The sequence below is a fragment of the Mandrillus leucophaeus genome, unplaced genomic scaffold (assembly GCF_000951045.1).
Source record: "Mandrillus leucophaeus isolate KB7577 unplaced genomic scaffold, Mleu.le_1.0 Scaffold111, whole genome shotgun sequence".
NCBI classification, from domain to species: domain Eukaryota; kingdom Metazoa; phylum Chordata; class Mammalia; order Primates; family Cercopithecidae; genus Mandrillus; species Mandrillus leucophaeus.
In genome coordinates this window covers 2,814,394-2,830,409 of record NW_012099321.1, presented here as the reverse complement: position 1 = coordinate 2,830,409, position 16,016 = coordinate 2,814,394, and the positions used below count along the sequence as shown (strand labels likewise).

Here is a 16,016-nt window from a genome sequence, read left to right as displayed (position 1 = left end):
CCAGCCTGAGCAACAGAGCGAGGCTCCATCTCAAAAAAAAAAAAAAAAAAGGCCTATTGCAGTGGCTCACGGATCACTTGAGAGGTCATGAGTTCGAGAGCAGTCTGGCCAATGTGGTGAAACCCCGTCTCTACTACAAATACAAAAATTAGCCAGGTGTGGTGGCGCATGCCTATAGTCCTCGCTACTTGGGAAGCTGAGGTGGGAGAATTGCTTCAACCTGGGAGGCAGAGGTTGCAGTAAGCTGAGATCACGCCATTGCACTCCAGCCTGGGCGACAGAGCGAGACCCCATCTCAAAAAAAAATCAGAAAAAAACAAAATGCAAAACAAAGTCACAATCTCCTTCTTGACTCCCCATCCATTCTTCTTCCCCTAAAATTAAGATATAATGAACCATGATGTAGTAAAGAATGATATACAGACTGGTTTGCATGTCATTATGCTACCTAGATCACACATAAAACAGCCTACTTAGAGGCCTGTGATCCTGTGATTTGTTTCCATAACCTTATCCATCGGACACTTGGGGCCACCCATTCTCCCTGAGCTTCAACCATCCTAAGGGAAGAAAAATCTACAATTCAGATCTGGTCACTTACTCTCTTCTCCGCTGGTGTTAATCTGGACCATAACCTTTAACCTTTCAGGAGAACCTTTTTTCTGCCAGGAACTGTTCACTTTGTCTGCCAACTTCACAGAATCCACTGTTTCCAGCATGAAGAGATTGGGGACAGCTGTAATGAGACAGAGGCAAGGTAGTATTCCTTATTTGCTCTATTGCAGCAAGTAACATGCAACAAATCTCTGACTTGTTAGAGGAAGAAATATGCCAGGCAAAGAAAAACACAGTGAAATCTCAGTTCCTCTAAGAAGACAAATGTGACAGTTTTACTAGATACAAATTCAAATGTCAGACCATCCCTGGCTAATCAGCAAAGGTAAATAAGGGAAACACTGACATACATGATCGGGCAGCATATATATCCGTATGCTTCAAGAAGCTGGTAACAGACAGATTCCTAGTAAAAGGCTTGATCTATGTCTCAGTTCAAACTGAGAGAAACAGGTCAGGATGACAGTGAAGAAAGGATAACCAGTGGAAGCCAAGATGCTTCCCCAGCATATCACCACATTCTTCAACTTTCTGGGATGAGGGTATTCTTATCCAACAAAGACATCACAATGACCCCAACACTGGCCGGGTGCAGTGGCTCACACTTGTAATCCCAGGCGGGTGGATCACCTGAGGTCAGGAGTTTGAGACCAGTCTGGCCAACATGGTGAAACCCCATCTCTACTAAAAAACTGCAGCAATCCACAGGACAGATTACCACAGTTTACATAACTATTCCTCTTGTTAATGGACGTTAGATTGTTTCTATTTTTTATTACAAAAACAAAGCTTGGATATAGAAGTTGGTGCTATGTACAAGTATTTCAGATGGGTAGTTTGCAAATATTTTCTCCCATTCTGAGTTGTCTCTTCACTTTGTTGTTTCCTTTGCTCTGCAAGAGCTTTTTTTCTTTCTTTTTTTTTTTTGAGACAGAGTCTTGCTGTGTTGCCCAGGCTAGAGTGCAGTAGCACAATCTTGGCTCACTGCAACCTCTGCCTCCCGGGTTCAAATGATTCTTCTGCCTCAGCCTCCCAAGTAGCTGAGATTACAGGTGCCCACCACTACACCTGGCTAATTTTTGTATTTTTAGTAGAGATGGGGTTTTGCCATGTTGGCCAGGCTGTTCTTGAAGTCCTGACCTCGTGATCTGCTGGCCTTGGCCTCCCAAAGTGCTGGGATTGCAGGCGTGAGCCACTGCACCCAGCCTGCACGAGCTTTTTAACTCGATGTGATCCCATTTGTCCATTTTTGTGCTGCTTGCCTGTGCTTTTGGAGTATTTACTCAATAAATCTTTGTCAAGGTCGGGCATGATGGCTCATACATGTAATCCCCACACTTTGGGAGGCTGAGGAGGGCAAATCACTTGAGGCCAGGAGTTCGAGATCAGCCTGACACAGTGAAGCCCTGTCTCTACCAAAAAATACAAAAATTAGCCAATGTGGCTGGGCATTGTGGCTCACGCCTGTAATCCCAGCACTTAGGGAGGCCGAGGCGGTCGAATCACTTGAGGCCAGGAGTTTGAGGTCTGTTTGGCCAACATGGTGAAACCCTGTCTCTATTAAAAATACAAAAAAAAATTAGCCAGGCATGGTGGCACATGCCTGTAATCCCAGCTACTCGGGGCTGAGGCAGAATTCCTTGAACCTGAGAGGCAGAGGTTGCAGTAAGCCGGGATCATGCCACTGCGCTCCAGCCTGGGTGACACAGCAAGACTAGAAAGACTAAAAAAGAAAGAAAGAAAATATACATATATATTTGGCTTCAAGTGATCCTCCCACCTTGGCCTCCTAAAGTGTTGGGATTACTGGTGTGAGTTACTGCATCTGGCCTCAAGAAGCCTTTATGGAAATGAATTGAGCCGTGAGGTTGAACGAGTATAATGGATCATCCAGAAAGGAAAATAGCACTAAAACAACAGTTCTGTTAGGCTTTCCTGCCCCTTCTATGCCTGCTGGCTCCTTCCCCCCTCCCTCTTCCCCTCCCTCCTCCCATCACCTTTACTTATTTCCAACATGGTCGGGTGCAGTGGCTCACACCTGTGATCCCAGCACCTTGGGAGGCTTAGGCGGGCGGATCACCTGATGTCAGGAGTTCAAGACCAGCCTGGCCAACATAGTGAAACCCTGTCTCTACTAAAAACACAAAAATTAGTCAGCATGGTGGGGCGCACCTGTAATCCTAGCTACTTGGGAAGCTGAGGCGGAAGAATTGCTTGAACCCAGGAGGTGCAGGTTGCAGTGAGCCGAGATCATGCCACTGCATTCTAGCCTGGGTGCAGAGTGAGAGCCTGTCTCAAAAAACAAAACAAAACAAAACAAATTTGTCCAGACTAATGTCTTGGAGAGTTTCCCCAATGTTTTCTTTTAGTAGTTTCAGGTCTTAGATTTAGATTTAAGTCTTTAATCCATTTTGATTTGATTTTTGTACATGGTGAAATACAGGAGTCTAGTTTTATTCTTCTTCATATGGATATCCAGTTTTCCCAGCAGCATTTATTGAAGAGATTGTCCTTTCCCCAATGTATGTTCTTGGCACCTGTGTTAAAAATAAGTTCTCTGTAGATGTACAAATTTATTTTTGGGTTCTCTATTCTGTTTCACTGGTCTATGTGTCTGTTTTTATGCCAGTATCATACTGTTTTGGTTACTATAGCTCTGCAGTATAATTTGAAGTCAGGTAATGTGATTCCTCCAGTTCTGTTCTTTTTGCTCAGGATGGCTTTGGCTATTATGGGTCTTTTATGGTTCCATATAAATTTCAGGATTATGATTTTCTATTTCTGTGAAGAATGTCACTGGTATTCTGATAGGAACTGCACTGAATCTGCAGACTGCTTTGGGTAATGAGGTCATTTTGAGAATAGTGATTTTTCCAATTCATAAACCTGGAATATCTTTCCATTTTTTCATGTCCTCTTCAAATTCTTGCATCAATGTTTTATAGTTTTCATTGTAGAAATCTTTCACTTCTTTGGTTAAGTTTATTCTTAGGTATTTCATTTGTAGCCACTGTAAATGGGATTACTTTCTTGATTTCTTTTTTTTTATATATTTTTTTTGAGATGGAGTCTCGTTCTGTCGCCCGGGCTGGAGTGCAGTGGCGCGATCTCGGCTCACTGCAAGCTCCACTTCCCAGGTTCACACCATTCTCCTGCCTCAGTCTCCCGAATAGTTGGGACTACAGGCGCTTGCCACCACGTCCGGCTAATTTTTTGCATTTTTAGTAGAGACGGGGTTTCACAGTGTTAGCCAGGATAGTCTCGATCTCCTGACCTCGTGATCCGCCCGCCTCGGCCTCCCAAAGTGCTGGGATTACAGGCATGAGGCACTGTGCCCGGCTACTTTCTTGATTTCTTTTCCAGATCATTCACTGTTGGCATACAGAAATGCTACTGATTTTTGTATATTTATTTTGTATCCTGTAATTTTACTGTTCAGTTATAATAGCTTTTTGGTGGAATCTTTAGGTTTTTCCAAGACTCTACAGTTTTAGAATCTCCTGGTAAGATGAAGGAGTACTCATTTACTTACTTCCTCAAATCACTGGATCTTAGCAGTCTTTAGTGATTTTGTATTTCTCTGTTTGAGGATGAATATTTTTCATTTGATTACTGGCCTTTTGTATTTTTACCCCTTGTAAACTGCCTCAGTTTTGGCCTATTTTTTTTCCTATAGATTAAACAAAAAGATTTGTAGCTCTTTATGTATTCTGGATATTAACCTCTTCCCTCTTCAAAAATATTATTTTTCTCCCACTCTGTGCCTCCCTTTTGCTTTGACATGCAGAAAGCTTTACTTTTTGTGTGATCAAATCTGCTAGTTCTTCCTTTTGAATTTTTTATCATTATTATTATTAGATAGGGTCTCCTCTGTCACCCAGGCTGGAGTGCAGTGGCACAATCACAGCTCACTGCAGGCCTTAACCTCTCGGCTCAGGTGGTCCTCCTACCTCAGCCTCCCAGGTAGCTGGGACTACAGGCACACACCACCATGCCCAGCTAATTTTTTGTATTTTTAGTAGAGACAGGGTTTTGCCACGTTGCCCAGGCTGGTCTTAAACTCTTGGGCTCAAGTGATCCGCCTGCCTTGGCCTCCCGAAGTGCTAGATTTACAGGCATGAGCCACTGCACCTGGCCTAGTTGTTTTTTTATGGTTTCCAGATTTTATGTCTTGCTTAGAAAAGCCCAAGAAAATAAAAGTATTTTCCTGTATTTTATCTTAATACTTTTATAGCTTTATTTTCAAGTTAGATTATTTAATCTAGGTGGAATTTACAACTCAATAATGAAAAGACAACTCAATTTAAAAAACATGCAGAGGACTGACTAGACATTTTTCCAAAGAAGACATAAAAATGGCCAATAAGCCTATGAAGAGATGCTCAACGTCATTTGTTATTAATGAAAATCAAAACCGCCAGGCGCGGTGGCTCACGCCTGTAATACCAGCACTTTGGAAGGCCACGGCTGGTGGATCATGAGGTCAGGAGTTTGAGACCAGCCTAGCCAAGATGGTGAAACCCTGTCTCTACTAAAAATACAAAAACATTAGCTGCGCGTGGTGGTACGTGCCTGTAGTCCCAGCTACTTGGGAGGCTGAAGCAGAAGACTCGCATGAATCTGGGAAGCAGAGGTTGCAGAGAGCCAAGATCGCACCACTGCCCTCCAGCCTGGGCAACAGAGTGAGACTCCATCTCAAAAAAAGAAAAAAAAAAAAAGAAAATCAAAGAGATACCATTTCACATATTTTTTGAATCCAATATATCTCTTTTGTTGACTTATTAGCTATAACTCCTTACTGTGTTATTTTATTGGTTGCTTTGGGGTTTAACTTACAACAGTCCACCTTCAAGGTGTGTTATACTACTTTACAGTTTAAGAACTTTACACTAGTGTGCTTCTGTTTATCCCCTTCTTTCTGTTATCGGTGTCATGCATTTTGCTTTTACATAGTTACAAATCCCATAACACAGTATTTTGTTTATATAACATGTAATAAGATAACAGAGACCCAGCCTTCAGGTAGGATTTATCCTAGGAATGCAGGGTTGGTTTAACATTTGAAAATCAATAGGCTGGGGCACGGTGGCTTACGCCTGTAATCCTAGCACTTTGGGAGGCTGAGGCCAGCAGATCACAAGGTCAGGAGTTCGCGACCAGCCTGGCCAATATGGTGAAACCCTGTCTCTACTAAAAATGTAAAACATTAGCCAGGTGTGGTGGCACGTGCCTGTAATCCTAGCTACTTGGGAGTCTGAGGCAGGAGAATCGCTTGAACTCGGGAGATGGAGTTTGCAGTGAGCCGAGATCACGCCACTGCACTCCAGCCTGGGTGACAGAGTGAGACTCCATCTCAAAAAAAAAAGAATATCAATAAATGTGATTCAACATGTTAACAAACTAAAAAACCGTATGATCACTTTGATACATTAAATGCAACTGACAAAATTCAACATCTATTCTTGACAAAATCTCTCAGCAAACTAAAATTAGAAGGGAAATTCCTCCTTATGTGCCCACTCTCAGCACTTCTATTCACAAAGAAGTAAATAGGGAAATATACAAAGAAGTAAACTGTCTTTACTCATAGATGACATGATTATTTATGTGGAAAATTCAATGGAATCTACAGAAAAGCAACTAGAACATAAGTAATTTTAGCAAGGTTACAGGATACAAGATCAACATACAAAAATCAAGTATATTTCTATATACAGGTAGAGTATCCCTTATGTGAAATGCTTGGGACCAGAAATGTTTCAGTTTCAGATTTAGGATTTTTTCAGACTTTGAAATATTTGCATATACTTAACAAGTTTAGCATCTCTAATCTGAAAAATCTGAAATCCAAAATCTTTTTTTTTTTTTTTTTTTTGAGACAGGGTCTCACTCTGTCATCCAGGTTGGTGTGCAGTGGTGCAATCACGGCTCACTGCAGCCTCGACCTCCCAGGCTCAAACAATCCTTCCACCTCAGCCTCCTGAGTATTTGGGACTACAGGTTCGAGCCATCATATCTGACTAATTTTATTATTTTTTGTAGAGATGGGGTTTTGACATGTTGCTCAGGCTGGTCTTCAACTCCTGGGCTCCAATGATCCTCCTGCCTTGGCCTCCTAAAGTGCTGGGCTTACAGGCATGAGGAACTGCATCTGGCCCAATGAACATTTCTTTTCTTTTCTTTTCTTTTTTGTTTTTGTTTTGAGACAAGGTATCATTCTGTTGCCCAGGCTGGAGTGCAGTGGTGAGATCTTGGCTCACTGCAGCCTCAACCTCCTGGGCTCAAGCGAGCCTGCCACCTTGGCCTTCCAAGTAGCTGGGACCACAGGTGCGTGCCAGCACACCCAGCTAATTTTTTGGTATTATTTGTAGAGACAGGGTCTTGCTATGTTGCCCAGGCTGGTCTCTAACTCTTGGGCTCAAAAGATCTGCTTGCCTCAGCCTCCCAAAGTGCTGGGATTACAGGCATGAACCATCATGCTTGGCTCCAATGAGCATTTCTTTTAAGTGTCATGTCAGTGCTTAAAAGTTTCAGACTTTGGAGCATTTTGATTTTCAGAAATTTGCAATTAGGATGCTTATAACCTGTACTAGCAACTATCAGAAGTTGAAATAGAAAAATACATTTACAATAGCATAAAAAATATAAACACTTCGGAATAAATCTGAGAAAAGATGTGGAAAATCTATACAATGAAAACTATAAAATATTACTGAGAGAAATTAAAGATATAAATAAGTACTAAGGTATACCTTGTTAATGTGTTAAGAGAGTCAATTTTTTTAGTGTGTCAAAATGTTCCCCAGTTGATCTAAGATCCAATACGATCCAGCAGGCTTTTCTTTTTTTCTTGTAGAAATTGAAAAGCTGGTTTATATGGAAATGTAGAAGACCCACAATAGCTAAAATAACTTTGAAAAAGAACAAAGTTGGAGGTTAACAGTACCTGATTTCGATAATTATTTTAAAGCTCCAGTAAATCAAAGTAGCAAGCTACTGGTATAAAGGTAGACAAATAGATCACTCATTAACAGAGGAGATCAATATCAACAGACAGTCCAGAAATACATCAAAGGATATCTGAGTTTTGACAAAAATGCAAAGGCAATGCTATGGAAAAAGGATAGCCTTTCTAACAAACAGTTCTGGAACAACTGGATATTCATGTGCAAAAAAATGGACTTGGATCCATATGTTGTACCATATACAAAAATTAACTCAAAATGGATCATGAACCCTAATAAGACCTAAGACTATAAAGCTGCCAGGAGAAAACATAGGAGAAAATCTTTGTGGCTTTAAGATAGGCAAAGATTTCTTAGACATGATGGCAAAAGCACATTCTTTAAACAAAAACAAAAACAAAAACAACTGATAAATTGGGCTATTCCAATTAAAAACTTTCACTTTTCAAAAGACAAGCCATAGACTGAGGAAAAATATGTGCAAAGCACCCATCTGATAAAGAACTCATATCATATCTGATAAAGATGGGCCGGGTGCGGTGGCTGACGCCTGTAATCCCAGCACCTTGGGAGGCCGAGGCGGGTGGATCATGAGGTCAGGGGACTGAGACCACCCTGGCTAACACGGTGAAACCCCATCTGTACTAAAAATACAAAAAATTAGCCGGGTGTGAATTGTAAATTGAATATGTAAAGAACTCCCTTGTCTCAACAGTAAGAAAATAATCCAATTAGAAAATGGGCAAAATACTTTTAATAGATACTTCACCAAAGAAGATATACAGATGGCAAACATGAAAAGTTCAACATTACTAGGCATTAGGGAAATGCAAGGACACTACTATATACCTATTAGAATGGCTAAAATTGGGCCGGATGCAGTGACTCACACCTGTAATCCCAGCACTTTGGGAGGCTGAGGCAGGCAGATTGTCTGAGCTCAGGAGTTCAACACCAGCCTGGGCAACACGGTGAAACCCCATCTCTACTAAAATACAAAAAAAATTAGCCAAGTGTGGTGGTGTGTGCCTGTAATCCCAGCTACTTGGGAGGCTGAGGCAGGAGAATCACTTGAACCTGGGAGGCGGAGGTTGCAGTGAACCAAGATTGCACCATTGCACTATAGCTTGGGCGACAGAGTGAGACTCCGTCTCAAAAAAAAAAAAAAAAAAAAAGAATGGCTACAATTTTAAAAGACTGACCATACTAAGTGTTGACAAGGATGTGGAGGAACTTGAACACTACGGGTAGAAATGTAAAATGGCACAATCACTTTGGAAAAGTTTGGTAGTTTCTTAAAAAATTAAGCATACATAATGGGTACACAGTTTCAGTTTTGCAAGATGAAAAGAATTCTGTGGATAGATGGTGGTGATGGTCACACAACAACGTGACTACAAAATGCCAGTGAACTGTATGATTAAAATCATCAAGACGGGGCGGGCGCGGTGGCTCACGCCTGTAATCCCAGCACTTTGGGAGGCTGAGGCGGGTGGATCACAAGGTCAGGAGATTGAGACCACCCCGGCTAACATGGTGAAACCCTGTCTCTACTAAAAATACAAAAAATTAGCTGGGCATGGTGGTGGGCACCTGTAGTCCCAGCTACTCGGGAGGCTGAGGCAGAAGAAAGGCGTGAAACCGGGAGGCGGAGCTTGCAGTGAGCTGAGATCGCGCCACTGCACTCCAGCCTGGGTGACACAGCGAGACTGTCTCAATAAATAAATAAATAAATAAATAAATAAAAATTAAAAAAAAACTCAAGACAGTAAATTTTGTTTGTTATTGCAGTTATAAAAAGTTAAACACTTAACTTGTGACTCAGCCATTCTATTCCTATGTATTTATTCCAAGAAAAAGGGAAATATGTCCATACAAAGACCTGTACACAAATATTCATGGCAACTTATTTGCAACAGTCAAAAATGAGAAGCAATCCAAACGTTCATCAACAGGTGAATGGATAAACAAATTGTGATATATTTATACAATGGAATACTACTGAATGATAAAAAGAAATGAACCTTTGATACAGGTATGAACATGATGAATCTCTACACTGAATGAAAGAAGTCAGACAAAAACAGTTATATACTTCACGATTCCCTTTGGATAAAACTCTAAAAAATGTAAACTAATATACATTAACAGTGACAGAACACAGGTAAGTGGTTCTTGAGGAAGAGAAGTGGGACGGGTAAGAGAGGGATTACCAAGGGACAGGAGGAAACTTTTGGGGGTGATAGATATACTCACTGTTTGTCGTGATGGTTTCACAGGTGCAAACATACATCACAACTTGTCGAATTCTATACTTTAAATATGTGCAATTTATTGTAAGTCAATTACCCCCCAATAAAACTGTTACAAAATAAATACAGGTTATTTAAATTTTGATACCTTCAGGGAAATCAGTTCAGTTACTAAAGATCTCCATGTCTTTCTTAATTTTATTTTACTATGATTCTTGTTTTTTTTTTTGAGACGGAGTCTTGCTCTGTCACCTAGTCTGGAGCACAGTGGCATGATCTCAGATCACTGCAACCTCTGCCTCCTGGGTTCATGCAATTCTCCTGCCTCAGCCTCCTGAGTAGCTGGGACTACAGGCATGCGCCACCATGCCCTGCTATTTTTTGCATTTTTAATAGAGTTGAGGTTTCACCATGTTGGCCAGGCTGGTCTTGAACTCCTGACCTCAGGTGATCCGCCCACCTCGGCCTCCCAAGGTGCTGGGATTATAGGCGTGAGCCACTGTGCCTGGCCTACTTTACTATAATTCTTTTTTTTTTTTTTTGAGACGGAGTGTCGCTCTGCCGCCCAGGTTGGAGTACAGTGGCCGGATCTCAGCTCACTGCAAGCTCCGCCTCCCGGGTTCACGCCATTCTCCTGCCTCAGCCTCCCGAGTAGCTGGGACTACAGGCGCCCGCCACCTCGCCCGGCTAGTTTTCTGTATTTTTAGTCGAGATGGGGTTTCACCGTGTTAGCCAGGATGGTCTCGATCTCCTGACCTCGTGATCCGCCCGTCTCGGCCTCCCAAAGTGCTGGGATTACAGGCTTGAGCCACCGCGCCTGGCCTTTACTATAATTCTTAATTTTACTTTACTATATTTACTTTACTGTATTGTATTTTATTTGCTGTAGCCTTTTATTTAAAGGAAAAAGAACAGAAACGTCTCTTTTGCTAGTTAAAAAAATTTATGGGCTACGATTCTTTGTAATTTTTCAGAAAGACCACCAAATAATAATAAACATGACGTTGGGTAGGTTTCCAAGTATATATAACCCAGACAATTGTGAATTCATTCTGTTCTCGGCATGATGTTTTCTCTTTTTATTAATAACTCAGATTTTCGGCCGGGCGCGGTGGCTCACGCCTGTAATCCCAAGCACTTTGGGAGGCTGAGATGGACGGATCACGAGGTCAGGAGATCGAGACCATCCTGGCTAACACGGTGAAACCCCGTCTCTATGAAAAATACAAAAAAAACTTAGCCGGGCACGGTGGCGGGCGCCTGTAGTCCCAGCTATATGGGAGGCTGAGGCAGGAGAATGGCATCAACCCGGGAGGCAGAGCCTGCAGTGACTGGAGATCACGCCACTGCACTCCAGCCTGGGCGACAGAGCGAGACTCTGTCTCAAAAAAAAAAAACAAAACCAAAAAACAAAAAACTCAGATTTTCCTAAAGAAATTCCAAAAACAAATGGTGAATTGGGGCTATTCTAAAAGTTGCTTTCTCTTCCACAAAGGGTAGTATAAGCAATACAATGACAGAGCAATTTTGTCTTCATATTTAGTTTTATCTTACCCATCAGTTTATTGACATTTTGTTTCTGTAGGTGGCCAATGAAGTGCCATTTGATCTCAGGACACAAAGACAGAATCTGAGGAGAAAAAGGTAACCATGTGTAACTCAGATTTTACAGAGGCCTTGCTGGCTCAAATGCCTTGTGCACTCCCTGTCACCTTTCACATTCACTCTCTGTTCCTTAAATGTAATAAACTATCACAATCTTCACCCGGCCTCCTAATGAGGTAAAAGGATAGAGAAAAATCTAAGGCTTCTGTTTTATCTTCCTTCCTTGTTCCCATCAATTCCCTCCACCTTTCAGATATCGCCCATCAGGGATGAACTGATTTAAGCTTTCAAATCTTGAAAAGATCCAAGATTACAGCAAGCTCCTGAAACCACCATTTCCAAACAGCCCCACCAAGGAGAAAACGATAGTCTGAACAAAGAGAAAAATCTAGCTGAGAATTACTTGGGGCTGAAGGTGAAAGTTGACATTTCTACCCCTGGCCCAATCTAAAGTCAGTCATCCTAAAATTGCCATACAACTCAAACACCAAGATGGGTCTAATTTTCAACGAACGAGCCAAGATTTAGACATAAATTAAAGAATTCAGCTATCTACTTACTTTAGGATTTGATGCTTTTTCTAGCAGTTCCTGAACCTAAAAGGTCAAAACAGAACAAGTCAGAAGCCTGGCAATCATGATGCTTCCAAAGGGCTTCAGGAAAGGGCTCTTACGTAGTTCTCGCCGAAAGTGCGCTGCCCATGTCCATAGGCCTCGATCACCATGTCTGCAGGTTTGGTTTTGCTGACTGCCACTAGCCGGGGCTGGATGGCTGGAAGATCCTGCCAAGAGGGAAAGAGCCATATGAGTGAATGTTTGGGAACAGTATCCCAATGAATCCCATAGGACAGATCCTGTAGGATAGACGGGCATTGATCTCAACTTGGCATTAGGTAAGATCTATTTTTTCAACACTGTAGGCAGATCAATATCAAATAGTGGTGATCAAATGTTTTTTAGGGGCATGGCATCTCAATCTAATATGTTAGTGATGTCAATATATACCAGAAGAAATTTCTCTCTCAGGAGAGCTGGGCAAGTTAAAGCAGTATTTCCTATAAGCGTGGTCTTTGATCAACTGCATTGGCATCACCTGGGTGAGAATTTCCTTTTTTTTTTTTTCTTTGAGACAGAGTTTCGCTCTTGTTGCCCAGGCTGGAGGAAAATGGTGCCATCTCAGCTCACTGCAACCTCTGCCTCCAGGGTTCAAGCGATTATCCTGCCTCAGCGTCCTGAGTAGCTGGGATTACAGGCATGCAACACCACGCCTGACTAATTTTGTATTTTTAGTAAAGACAGGGTTGCTCCATGTTGGTCAGGCTGGTCTGGAACTCCCAACCTCAGGTGATCTGCCCGCCTTGGCCTCCTGAAGTGCTGGGATTACAGTGGTGAGCTACCGCGCCCAGCGGAGAATTTCCTTTTTAACAATCTCTCCAGATGACTCTAAGACATACTAATGTTGGAGGCTTAAGAATCACTTCATTAATAGAAGGCTGCACTCTGAGTAAAAGAGAGGTCACTTCTGGCTTCTGAAACCCAAACATTAGCAGTTCTGGCAACTCATTCTGGTCCTGGTGTATCATTACACAATAATAACACTGCCCCATTTACTCTGAAAGTGGCCCACTTAGGTAACTAAGTAATTGATTGTTCAATCTGTGAATTAAGAACCAGTGGCACAGCCAGGTGAGCCACACACCTGTAATCCCTGTACTTTGGGAGGCTGAGGTGGGTGGATCACCTGAAGTTAGGAGTTCGAGACCAGTCTGGCCAAAATGGTGAAACCCCATCTCTATTAAAATACAAAAACTTAGCTAGGTGTGGTGCCGGGCACCTGTAATCCGAGCTATCTGGGAAGCTGAGGCAGGAGAATCGCTAGAACCCGGGAGGCGGAGGTTGCAGTGAGCTGAGGTTGCACCACTGCACTCCAGCCTGGGTGACAGTGAGACTCTGTCTCAAAATAAAACAAAAAACAAAACAAAACAAAACAAAACAACAACAACAAAAAACAAAAAAGAAAGAAAAGAAAAGAAAAGAACCAGTGGCAGAACTAACACTGTGACATAAAAAATTCTGGATTCAGGATTAGATCTACGTGACATCCTCTCATGAACACTACACAAAGAGTAGGGGTTCTACGCGTTTTGCTGCCACCCAATCCACATAGAAACGGTAAGAGAAGAGATTCATTTATCCTTGCACGATTCAGTCTTCTTGTACCCATCACCCCCTGAAGTTTTCACAGAATCACAGTGTTCTCAAGGACGTGAAGGAGTCAGATCAATTAGAAAAATGTCTCCTTTTCCTTCCTTCCACAGGGATGCGTAATCAGCCTCTTCTGAGTCCAAGTCGTGACTACTGGGATTATGCTGATGATTGACGTTTTCCAGAGAGTTACCCGAACAGGCAGCCCATCTGCCTGAGAGTTCCCCTGAGAGAACCTCCAGAGTGATGTTTATTAGGGGAAGCCCTAGATTTTTCTTGGAGAATCACCGAGAATCACAGAATATTAACATCTGAAGAGAGCTCAGAGCTTTCAGAGTTGAGGGCCGGAGTAGTTACCTGACTTGTTCAAGGTAAGGTCTAAGGAACAGTGAAGGAAAGACTATAATACAGGTCTTGTCTTCAGCCAGCATAAATGCTCGATCAGAGAAACCCGTGAACTCTCTGTTAAAGGTCAGTCTCATTCCACCACCATTCAGCTTAAACTTGCAGTGAGGTGGGCAGATTGTGATTCTTGGTCTAATCAAAGTCCAAGAGGAGGTAAAATATATACATACAAAAGACGAAATCTCCCCTTAACCAGCTTGGGATTGGACTGCTCCCTCCTGCCCCCAAAACAAGTGCCGCTCTGGTGCCAGCGAAGTCCGGCCAGTCCACCCTCACCTCGGCCTCCGGGCGGCACTGGCATTTCTTGGGCACTTAGCAGGTGAGACGCTGCCACACACGCGATCTCGGGCGTGTCTGGCCTCCGCGGGGTGCTCTTGTACCCCCGTCTCCCCTAACCGTCCGTGGGCACAGGCCTGGCCCCCCTCGCATCCGCCAAGGCTGTCGACCCCGAAACGACGCGGTGCCCAAGTGGCCACGATACCTGGACAATAAGTCATTTTCCCGAGGTAGAGGTACCCCCTGCTCCAACGAAGCCAATCTCCAGAAAACCTAAGAGACTCTGGGTAAGGAGGCTGGGGAAACCGTTCGCTAGCCTTTCCGTGGCCCTAGGCGGCCGACCGGACCCGCCTCTCCGGGAGACCCCTCTGCGTCACCGTGACGACCCATTCCCACGCAGGTGTCCCTCTTCTCAAGGCGGCCGCCCACCGTCCCCACGCAGCCTCCTTCCTCACCCGCGGCCGCCGCGCCACCGCCTGCTGCATGCGCTCGTTCACCGCTCGCAATGCGCATCCGACTCCCAGCTCAGCAGACATGCTGCCAGCTCTCCACATCCCCCGGGAACCGACGCCGAGCCTCAGGCCCCTGGCAGCCCTTGGCACACACCATCTTCCGGTTCCGCCCAGCTCGCGCCGTGTAAACCAATCATTGCTCACCATCGAGTCGTCTCACCCAATCAACACCCATGCAGCGTAGCGGCCCGCCCCCAGGCGGCGGCCATCTTGAGGAGGTCACCCCCGAACCTGGAAATGGGAGCCTGGGGGCTGAGGTTTTGCGTGCCTGATTCCAAGGGCCGCTCGCCGTGTGCTCTCCTCATTCCTGGCCCTCAGCCGCTGCCGTCCCCCCACCTCCAAGGGACTTTTGTGAGGCAAAAACGCATCCTATACTCGGGGGGTCCTGTTCCCTTTCAAAACGCCTTGCCAGGCTTGCCCGTTCCCGGCTTTCTGGGCGCGAGGACCAGGATTAGAAGCCACTGGGGCGGGAGCCAGGGCTTTTCTCTGTCAGATGGTGCTTGCGAGGAACCCCTAAGCGACACGAAAGGAAACTCTTCTTTCTTCTTTTCCCTAAAGACACGGCGTGATTCAAACGTATCGTTATTTTTGTCATCCTTCAGACCAGTGCTGTCCAAGAGAAATATAACGCGATCCACCTGTGTAATTTGGAGGTTTCTCATAGGCACATAAGTTTAGAAATTTTAATGATATCCTTTATTTAACCCAATATATCCAAAGTAAGATTTCAACATGCAATCAATAGATAAACTAAATGCAATATTTTGATTCTTTTGAGAATCGTACGTGTTTCTGAAACCCGGTGTAGTGTTGACTTGCATGTGCCTTAATTCGGACCATCCCTATTTCAAGAGGTTAGCGGCCACCTGCGGCCAGTGCTGCCTCATCAGGGGACACAGGCAGCATGATTATTACTATTATTATTATTATTGAGACAGTCTCGCTCTGTCATCTAGGCTGGAGTGCGGTGGCCCGATCTGGGCTTACTGCAACCTCCGCCTCCTGGGTTCAAACGATTCTCCTGCCTCAGCCTCCCGAGTAGCTGGGACTAAAGGTGGGAGCCACCGCGCCCAGCCCACAGGCAGCTTTAGATGCTCTAGCAGGAGCTCAGCACATTCAGTTGGATTCTTTTTTTGAGATGAGGTCTCACTATGTTACCCAGGCTAGTCTGGGACTCCTGGG

At 43.9% G+C, this 16,016-nt stretch overlaps 1 protein-coding gene across 2 annotated transcripts in view; it reads right to left on the bottom strand.

The window, feature by feature from the left end:
* The window catches only part of PROSC (proline synthetase co-transcribed homolog (bacterial)), a 29,874-nt gene extending 14,291 nt beyond the window's left edge, over positions 1-15,583 (bottom strand). For both annotated transcript variants that reach the window (XM_011993094.1, XM_011993101.1), the window contains exons 1-5: positions 14,778-15,583; positions 12,111-12,218; positions 11,998-12,033; positions 11,387-11,462; positions 602-736 (exon numbers count right to left, since the gene is read on the bottom strand). In XM_011993094.1, the coding sequence (XP_011848484.1) occupies positions 602-736; positions 11,387-11,462; positions 11,998-12,033; positions 12,111-12,218; positions 14,778-14,981 (559 nt within the window). In that variant the 5' untranslated portion in view covers positions 14,982-15,583. The remainder of the gene's footprint in view (positions 1-601; positions 737-11,386; positions 11,463-11,997; positions 12,034-12,110; positions 12,219-14,777) is intronic.
* Between the last annotated feature and the right edge of the window lie 433 nt (positions 15,584-16,016).